The sequence below is a fragment of the Oncorhynchus keta genome, chromosome 30 (assembly GCF_023373465.1).
Source record: "Oncorhynchus keta strain PuntledgeMale-10-30-2019 chromosome 30, Oket_V2, whole genome shotgun sequence".
Classification (NCBI taxonomy): Eukaryota; Metazoa; Chordata; class Actinopteri; order Salmoniformes; family Salmonidae; genus Oncorhynchus; species Oncorhynchus keta.
The window spans coordinates 60,198,988-60,209,439 of NC_068450.1; the positions used below are offsets into that span (position 1 = coordinate 60,198,988).

General features: G+C 42.4%; 1 protein-coding gene across 2 annotated transcripts; it reads left to right on the forward strand.

Moving 5' to 3' along the window:
* Nucleotides 1-27: 27 nt before the first annotated feature.
* On the forward strand, nt 28-4,889 carry LOC118377689 (growth hormone secretagogue receptor type 1-like). 2 transcript variants are annotated; one of them, XM_035764636.2, is made up of 2 exons: nt 28-955; nt 1,471-4,889. In XM_035764636.2, the coding sequence occupies exons 1-2, from the start codon at nt 106-108 to the stop codon at nt 1,782-1,784; spliced, it is 1,164 nt and encodes a 387-aa protein (XP_035620529.1). In that variant the 5' UTR covers nt 28-105; the 3' UTR covers nt 1,785-4,889. The 2 variants fall into 2 exon arrangements, with proteins under 2 accessions (XP_035620529.1, XP_035620530.1); XM_035764637.2 differs by having other exon boundaries at nt 34-955; nt 1,658-4,889.
* Nucleotides 4,890-10,452: the final 5,563 nt, after the last annotated feature.

The window sequence follows — 10,452 nt, forward strand, 5'->3', positions numbered from 1 at the left end:
ACGCACACACACGCACTCAGAGGAATAGAGGACATGCGGAGACAAGAGGAGCGCGCCAGCCGCCCCAAGGAGAACCTCCAGCCGCGTGAATGACCCGCTGGCAGCATGCGCTCCTGGCCCAACCGAACTGACTGTCTCTCTCCCGTTAACTGCAGCTGGGAAGATAACTACTGGAACTACTACTTTAACGGGAGCTACCGGGGTCCCGTGCCCCCCGAAAACCTATTCCCCATCCCCGTTCTAATGGGAATCACCATCACCTGTACTCTCCTGTTCCTAGCGGGAGTGGCCGGGAATGTAATGACTATACTGGTCGTTTCTAAGTACAGAGACATGAGAACAACCACTAACCTCTACTTATGTAGCATGGCTGTCTCAGACTTGTTGATATTCCTCTGTATGCCCCCTGATGTGTATCGGTTATGGAAGTACAGGCCATGGATATTTGGAGATACATTCTGTAAGCTGTTTCAGTTCGTTAGTGAGTGCTGTACTTATTCAACGATTTTGAATATAACCGCTCTGTCCGTGGAGCGGTACCTGGCCATCTGCTTCCCACTTCGCGCCAAACGCCTGGTCACCAAGCGACGCGTCCGTGCGCTCATCCTCTTTCTCTGGCTCGTGTCGCTGTTGAGCGCGGGACCTGTCTTCGTTCTGGTGGGAGTGGAGCACGAGACTCGCCCAGCGGCGGGAAACTCTGTGACTGCTGGTGGGGCGGAAGGACAGACAGAGATAGACACTAGCGAGTGTAAACCCACGCAGTACGCGGTTGAGTCTGGGCTTCTAGCCGCCATGGCGTTGGTTAGCTCTGTGTTTTTCTTCCTGCCGGTGTTTTGTTTGACTGTGGTGTACAGTTTGATTGGACGAAGGTTGTGGAAGAGACGGAGAGAGAACAATATTGGAGCTAACGTAGCACACAGGGACAAGAGCAACAGACAGACCGTCAAGATGTTAGGTAGGGTTGCTCATATTCAAAACTATTTTAACCACTGCATAATTGAGATATGGATGTTTATAATGTTTTTAAAAGGCACAGAATTGGAGACATTAAAATATATATATATATATATATTGCTTTTGATACGCATTAAATCAATCAAACATTGTATTAAGACAAGGATAATACAGATACTGTAGATACAGGCTGTGTATACGTTTCAACACTCAGCAAAGTAACCTAATAACCATGATAACAGCCAGTCGTGTAAAGCTTTACCAAGGTCATTTAATTAGGCATAACTATAGTTTCCCCATCATACCCCTCTCTCCTATTTCTCTCTCTGAAAAAAATTATATTACTGATGTTTGCATTTAATGTTTTATGGTTGGAATGAATTGTATGTGCCTCCCCTCCTCCCTCAATTTCCCCTTCCCACTCCCCCCTCTCTATTATTATTAGCATAAAAGGAGAAATCCAATATTACAAACATTTATTATCTGTCTCCCCTCTCCCTCTCTCTCTCTCTCCAGCTGTAGTGGTCTTTGCCTTCGTCCTGTGCTGGCTGCCTTTCCACTTGCATCGTTACCTTATGTCCCATTCCTCCGAGGGCTCCTCTCCTCTCTGGTCGCTCTTCACCCAGTACTGCTCCCTTGTTTCCACTGTCCTCTTCTATCTCTCGGCTGCCATCAACCCTGTCCTCTATAACACCATGTCTAGGAAGTACCGGTCAGCTGCTGCCCAACTGTTTGGTCTACAGGAGACTCAACCACCCAGAGGGAGAACAGCAAGCACTGTCAAAGGAGAGAGTTCACCTGCCTGGACAGAGTCCACTGTTAGCCTGTGACTGTAGCCAATTTGGAGGGTGAATGGGCGCTAGATATATACTTCTCTGATTTTGATATGTAGTTGTTGTGATCAACGTCTTCTTGTGTGTTTTTCATCAGTGACCACTGCTTTCCCTGGTTGATCAAACTCAAACAGGCACCATTATGGACCATCAAGGATTCATTGGTCTTTAATCCAAGAGAGCACCGGCTTACGCATAACGTCCATGAACGTTGATTATTGATTGAAATTTGATCAGTCCGCCCTGGCCTTGCATTGAACATATTAATTATATTAGCCTCAAGGACTCTGAACGAGACTGTTGCTTTGATGTCACAACCCGCCCGGCAAAGGCGTTTGAGAAGATGTTTTATAAAATATTTATAAAACAAGGCGTTTCTGTCACCCAAAAAGAAGCACACCATTAGCAACAACAACTATTAAACAGCTTTTGAAATGGACACCTATGTATTCTCTACAAATCACACATGCAACACACACAAGCACACACACAAACCGAAAGAGTTATAACACTTGCCTTAATTAATATGTAAACTGTATTCTGGATGACAAAGAAAAGCACTGTAGACTGTGATGCACTTCTCTGTACCCTGAGAGAGAGGGACTGAATTGCTGTGTGTGTCTTTGTTTATGTTGAGTGACTGGGTGTGTTGGGGTGGTGTGTTTATGGTGAGTGACGGCGTGTGTTGGGTTGTGTGTGTTTATGGTGAGTGACTGTGTGTGTTGGTGTGTGTAGATATAGGTAACAGTGTTTTGCTATGATAGCATGTACAGTAGGCTAATTATACCGCCAGCCTTACTCTGTAAATAGCAGCTTAGTAACAGTTCAATCTGATTGGTATTAGTCTTGGCTTATCCTATAAGTACTTACAAAGCAGCCACTGCCTTGGACTCCAGAATTCTGATATGGCAACCTGGTCTCAGAGCATTTCGTATTATTCTGTAAAGAAATCCGAGACACTCCATTTAGTATAATATGTTACGTTTCATATGGTATGTATTAATTTGTGGATGTCCATCATCCATTTGATATGATATGTTATGAACTAGAATTCGTATTATATGTTACAAATTTTCTAAATGTACAATATGTTACGAATCTGCAACACGTACAATATGTTATGAATTTGCAAAACGTATAATACATAATGAATTGTAGCTAGGGGGCTAACATTAGCTAGGCAAGGGGTTAAGGTCAGGGTTACGTTTAAGAGTTAGGTTAAAGGGTTAGGGGAAGGGTTAGCTAAAATGGGTAAGGTTAGAGGAAGGGTTAAGGTTAGGCTTAAGAGAAGGGTTAGCTAAAAAGTAGTTGCAAAGTAGTTGCATAGTACCTAAAAAGTAGTAAGTAGTTGAAAAGTTGCTAATATGCTAAAGTTGTCCATCATGAGATTTGAACTCGCAACCTTTGGGTTACTAGACATCTGCATTATACACCTACCTATCCACCTACAGTGCATTTGGAAAGTATTCAGACCCCTTGACTTTTTCCACATTTTGTTACATTTCCGCCTTATTCTAAAATGTATTAAATCATTTTTTTCCCATCATCAATCTACACAAACCATACGATCCTTTACGCATCACGCGGCGCGCATGCACACACACGCACTCAGAGGAATAGAGGACATGCGGAGACAAGAGGAGCGCGAAACCCCATAATGACAAATCAAAAGCAGGTTTTTAGACATTTTTGCTAATTTATTACAAATAAAAAACTTAAATATTGCATTTCCATAAGTTTTCAGACCCTTTACTCAGTACTTTGTTGAAACACCTTTGGCAGCGATTACATTCTCAAGTCTTCTTGGGTATGACGCTACAAGCTTGGCACACCTGTATTTGGGGAGTTTCACCCATTTTGTTCTGCAGGTTGGATGGGGAACGTCGCTACACAGCTATTTTCAGGTTTCTCCAGAGATGTTCGATCTGGTTCATGTCCGGGCTCTGGCTGGGCCACTCAAGGACATTCAGAGACTTTTCCCGAAGCCACTCCTGCGTTATCTTGGCTGTGTACTTAGGGTCGTTATCCTGTTGGAAGGTGAACCTTCACCCCAGTCTGAGATCCTGAGTGCTCTGGTGCAGGTTTTCATCAAGGATCTCTATACTTTGCTCCGTTCATCTTTCCCTCGATCCTGACTAGTCTCCCAGTCCCTGCCGCTGAAAAACATTCCCACAGCATGCTGCTACCACCATGCTTCACCGTAGGGATGGTGTCAGGTTTCCTCCAGACGTGAAGCTTGGCATTCAGGCCAAAGAGTTCAATCTTGGTTTCATCAGTTCAGAGAATCTTGTTTCTCAAGGTCTGAGAGTCCTTTAGGTGCCTTTTGGCAAACTCCAAGCAGGCTGTCATGTGCCTTTTACTGAGGAGTGACTTCCGCCTGGTCACTCTACCACAAAGGCCTGATTGGTGGAGTGCTGCATAGATGGTGTTCCTTCTGGAAGTTTCTCCCATCTCGACAGAGGAGCTCTGGAGCTCAGTCAGAGTGACCATCGGGCTCTTGGTCACCTCCCTGACCAAGGCCCTTTTATGAAGAGTCTTAATGGTTCTAAACTTATTCCATTTAAGAATGATTGAGGCCAATGTTTGTGGGAACCTTCAATGCTGCGGAAATATAATTTAATAAATCCATTTTAGAATAAGGCTGTAAAGTTTTTTTTTGGGGGGGGGGAGAAGTCAAGGGAACTGAATATTTTCTGAATGCAATGTATTTCATTTTTGTCTTGAGTAACCATAAAAACTTAACATATCATAATAATTTGAGTGTCCCAGATTTTTATTTACAATGTTACGTCTAGTCTATGAGACCAGGCTGGATATGGACATAAAGACTACAAGTAAGGACTACAGAAACAATTCGCAAATATGAACTACAAACATCGCCTGGAAAAAGACTTAAAATGTGGAAATGCTACTACAGACATGGCGCTTCAGCCCAAAATAATGTAACGCTTAACTATGTATCCATGTTTGTACCGCTATAATAATCTGTACTATGCCTTTACAAACTATAATGGAACAAAACACTGTATGTATTTTAATATTGACCCATATCATCAGGTTGCCAACTTGGTCTGAACTCATTCCGGGAGATAAAAAGGATTCAACATTGTTTCCGTGTCATTTTTTTATTTCAGACATAAGTAGTTTAACTCCGTCATGACTGAGAAGTGCACACACAGGTAGCCTACAAACACACAGATGTCGTCCTCACCTCTCCCCCATCTTCTCTCACCTCCTCTGCTTTCTTCTTGTCTCAGTCCCTTGAAGTTCAGGCAGCCTCAAAGCCACCCATCCTCAAGGGTCGTCACTAGTTCCCACAGCCACAAAGTCATAATTATGGCTACACCCCACCTATTTCTACAATTTCTCTTCTTAAAATCGAGTTTTAAACATAACTGTAACCTTTACCACACTGCTAACCTTATGCCTAACCCTAACTTTAATTTAAGACAATCATCTTCAAGCTATGTTCAAAGGATCCTTCTGTCACATCTGAGGCTTTCTGAGTTGCCTGATAAAAAAGTCCTATAAGACAAGAGTAAGGAATGGAAAGTGAGAAAGACTGATGGTGGTACATAGAATATGAGGAGTGGAGAAATGAATGAATGAGGTAAGGATGAGTCAGAGAGAGAGGAACTTAGAAGTAAGAGAGCACTTGGGAAAAGATTGATTCAGAAATTATAGATATAGAAAGTCAATGAATTACTCTGCATCTCTTGTGAGATGCAGTGTGTGTGTCTCAGAGACAGGAGGGAGAATTGTATTTCTCTGTGATTTAATCCCTCCTGTTATCCAGTGAGATGCTATCGAGGCCGCTGGGGAGTAAATCACAAGCTATTGCTGGACACAGGCGCGTGCACACACACACACTCAAACAAACACACACTGAGAGACGGAGGGGAGCGAGAGAGGGAGAGACAGAGAGAGACAGAACGTGAGAGAGAAGAGAAAGGTAAAGAGAGATAGAAAGACAAAGAGAGTGAGAGAGGATCGATGGCAATGTTCCTGCACAAATCAGTGAGTGTCGAAGAAGAGGCTGCATGTGCTTTTGTGCATCTCCCCTCCCCGCTGGTCTCTTCTCCAGACACACACGGTTCAGCCAGGGTTATAGTGACCATTAAATAGGAGATTCGCCCTAAAACTGAATGTGAAGGTTTCATTTTTTCACAGCGTCGGCTGGATTATAGATGTGATTTATGTCTGGCTGTATCTCAAATTATACCTTATTCCCTACAGTGCCTTCAGAAAGTATTCAGACCCCATGACTTTTCCTAATTTTGTTAGGTTACAGCCTTATCCTAAAATTGATTGAATTGTTATTTTTCCTCTCTTCAATCTACACACAATAACCCCATAATGACAAAACAAATGTTTTTTAGAAATGTTTATTACATTAATTAAAAATAAATAAATGTGAAATATCACATTTACATAACTATTCAGACCCTTTACTAAGTACATTGTTTAAGCACCTTTTGGCAGCGATTACAGCCTCGAGTCTTCTTGGGTATGACACTACAAGCTTGGCACACCTGTATTTGGGGAGATTCTCCCATTCTTCTTTGCAGATCCTCTCAAGCTCTGTCAGGTTGTATGGGAGCGTTGCTGCACAGCTATTTTCAGGTCTCTACAGAGATGTTTGATCGGATTCAAGTCCGGGCTCTGGCTGGGCCACTCAAGGACATTCAGGTTTCCTCCAGATGTGACTCTTGGCATTCAGGCTGAAGAGTTCAATCTTGGTTTCATCAGACCAGAAAATCTTGTTTCTCATGGTCTGAGAGTCTTTAGGTGCCTTTTGGCAAACTTCAAGCGGGCTGTCATGTGCCTTTTACTGAGGAGTGGCTTCCGTCGGGCAGCCAGCTCTAGAAAAAGTGTTGGTGATTCCAAACTTCTTCCATTTAAGGTTGATGGAGGCCACTGTGTTCTTGGGGACATTCAATGTTGCAGAAATGTTATGGTACTCTTCCCCAGATCTGTGCCTCGACACAATCCTGTCTCGGAGCTCTATGGATAATTCTTTCGACCTCATGGCTAGGTTTTTGCTCTGATATGCACTGTCAACTGTGGGACCTGATAGAGACAGGTGTGTGACTTTCCGAATCATGCCCAGTCAGCTGAATTTACCACAGGTGGATTCCAATCAAGTTGTAGAAACATCTCAAGGATGATCAATGGAAACAGGATGCACCTGAGCTCAATTTGGAGACTCATAGCTAAAGGTCTTAATACTTAAGTAAAAAGGTATTTCAGTGACTTAAATGTAAATGTAAATGTCCCCTTAAGTAAAAGGTATTTCAGTTTTTTACATTTAATACATTTCTAAAAACCATTATGGGGTTTTGTGTGTAGATTGCTGAGGATTTTCTATATATTTAATCCATTTTAGAATAAGGCTGTAACGTAACAAAATGTGGAAAAAGTCAAGCGGTCTGAATACTTTCCGAAGGCACGACAGTGACCAGAGCCAAATGACACTATTCCATATGGATTCCTGTCTACTTAACTCTTTATTGGTTACATTTATACTTTGAGCTAAATTGCTCCAGGGGTGCCGTACTGTGGCCGACCCGGTGCGCCAACCTCTCAGAGTATGTCCCTGATGGGGAATGGACACATTTGTGGTTACCTGTGGACAATGGACAATAAAGTTACCTTCTATAATGTTCTTCTCTTATTCAGACAGTGTTGTGACGACGGTGATAAATACCAGTCCCCTGTTGAGTCTGACTGCCTGACTATCTCATCATCACAGACATTTTCCTCCATGCACACACGGCACGCAAGCATGGAGGCACAAGGTCAGTCCCAGTTCTGCTGCCTTGCAAAGGGACTAACTGCAAGAAATGGCACTTGGGAACTAACCAGCAGCCCTGCGGTTGCTAATTCGCTTTTTAATTGCCCGGGATTTTGAACAAGCAAACCTAGTCCGCCTTTCTAACCTTTACATAGACTACCACAAAGCATATCACATAACCAATGTATGTGTAATGCTCCGGGTGTCGTGGGTGTGGAGTCAAACGCAGGAGACAGAGAGTGCAATGCTGTGCGTCTTTAATAGCACCAACGCACCACAGGGTGCTTACAATAGTAACGGCCCCAAACACAGGGAATGAAAATGTACAACGGAAAAATCACGACCAGGCACTAACACGTACCTCTACAACAGAGCCGAAGGTTAAACTGAAATAATCCCGCACAACAACCAGGCAGGCCGGCTGTCTAATAAAGACAAACTAATCATACATAAACAGGTGCTACCAATAAACATACAAGGAGGGAGAGGAAAGACAATCAGTGGCAGCTAATAGGCCGGTGACGACGACCGCCGAGCGCCACCCGCCCGGGAAGGGCAACCACCCTCGGTCGGACTCGTGACAGTATGAATAGGAAATCAAACAATAAACGATGACACACAAAACAAGGATTTCAGTCAAGGTCAGAAAAAATTTAACATTTATTGGGCATAAATATATTATATAACACAGGCTACCGATACAGTTAAGTCTTACATACAGAGGGTAGTATTTGCAAAATCTATACATTAAAATTGATATGGCAGTTTATTTTATATAATGCATATGAAATAGTCTAACATTTACAATACAAAGTAGTAGAAATGTATGATTTTCTTTTTTCTTTCAAATCGCAGCCCACGACAACATTGGAATGTTTGTTTTGATAAGTGTGAGGTACAAATATGTTGTTGGTTTGTTTTTGTTCCAGACTAATAAAAAAATGTTTAATACATACAAGTCTTCATACATTAATCTGGGACTGTTACCCATTCAATATCCAATCTCTCATATTCAAAATCCGTATAAATCTGTATTTTGCGTTTCATTTTTCTATTTTTCTAAATCTGACAAATAAAAGTAACCAATCAGAAGGCACAGATGCTGGGTTGCTGGGCAGAAGTATCTGTTTTGTTCAGGACCCACTAGATCAGCAGGGCCAGAAGGGTCTAAAGATTTGCCTAAATACAAATCTTACAGGGTGTACCCTGCTCACACAGACAAGTAGCTACTGGGCCAAGCCCTGGAAAAACACGAGGCAAAAGCTTGAGAGAATATTAGCCAAAAACCTTTAGGGAACATTGGGTCAGCATTGGTGATATCACAGGCCTACTATTATCCTAACCGTAGCCTATAACATTAGGCATTATTAGGGAGTATGGACAGGAGTATTTCGTGACCATGTGTCCTAACCATCCTGGTCAATTCACATGGTTAAGGAAAACTCCTGTTCCTAGGCATGAGGAATGACTTGGCTGTAAAAAGCTTGGGGCAGATTTAACACAATGTCAGGAATTACTTGGCTGTAAAAGGCTTGGGGAAGAGTTATCACAACATCAGGAATGATTTTGCTGTAAAAGGCTTGGGGCAGATTTAACACATCAGGAATGATTTGACTGTAAAAGGCTTGGAGGAGATTTAACACAACTTCGGGAATGATTTGGCTGTAAAAGGCTTGGGAGAGATTTAACACAACTTCGGGAATGATTTGGCTGTAAAAGGCTTGGAGGAGATTTAACACAACTTCGGGAATGATTTTGCTGTAAAAGGCTTGGGGCAGATTTAACACATCAGGAATGATTTGGCTGTAAAAGGCTTGGAGGAGATTTAACACAACTTCGGGAATGATTTTGCTGTAAAAGGCTTGGGGCAGATTTAACACATCAGGAATGATTTGGCTGTAAAAGGCTTGGGAGAGATTTAACACAACTTCGGGAATGATTTTGCTGTAAAAGGCTTGGAGGAGATTTAACACAACATCGGGAATGATTTGGCTGTAAAATGCTTGGAGGAGATTTAACACAACATTAGGAATGATTTGGCTGTAAAAGGCTTGGAGGAGATTTAACACAGGACATATCAACAGTCTTCTTTCTAACTGAGACAGGTGGACAGGAAAGACGGACACAACATGACAAAGTCACGTCAGATGACAGAGTAACGCTGTATGACACAGCAACACCAAATGACCCAACAGTGCCAGACGACTCAGTTACAACAATGACGTGGTCCAAACTCCAGACGACATAGTAATGCCAATGTAACAGAGTGCCCGGCAGGCAGCTGTGTGTCTGGTATCAAAACAAGAAGCTGTCTGATGAAAAGCATCACGGATCTCGCAGGACAGACACTTACCCTGTGGGCTAAGGGTCTACCGCTTTAAAAGTGCTCCATATAATCTGTTAGTTGTACTTGCCTCATTTTAGCGTCAATACTACATCTCTTATACGTATAATAACTCTGCACTGACTATCAATTCTAAGCAAAAACACTGGACAGAAAATAATCACCAAGGTTCTTTATATGACGACAAGCTGGGAAAAGTATTCCTCATCATCCTCATCCTCATCGGTCTGACTGACATCCCGATTTGATTGTTGTAGTCTTTTTGACCTTTTTTCAGTGTGAAATCAGCGTGTTAAGACTCAATAAAGGGGTAGTATATTTAACAACAGAACATTTAATACATTTTGCTTTCCCCAAAAAATAAACATTAAAAATAGTAAAAATATGAACGAAGCGTGAATCACAGATCAAGTTATGTCTTTCCTTTTTGAGAGGATAATAATGTGACAGGAATAATAATGCTGTGTGGTCACAGAGGGAACATCAAGGAACCCTTGAGAGCGAGGATAACGTTGAAAGGAAAGTGT

What these genes read in the sequence shown, in the direction of transcription:
- LOC118377689 (XM_035764636.2), top strand. Translation starts at nt 106, where the DNA reads ATGCGCTCCTGGCCCAACCGAACTGACTGTCTCTCTCCCGTTAACTGC. An exon ending in ACAGACCGTCAAGATGTTAG is followed by an intron (nt 956 to 1,470) that starts GTAGGGTTGCTC and finishes CTCTCTCTCCAG; the next exon opens with CTGTAGTGGTCTTTGCCTTC.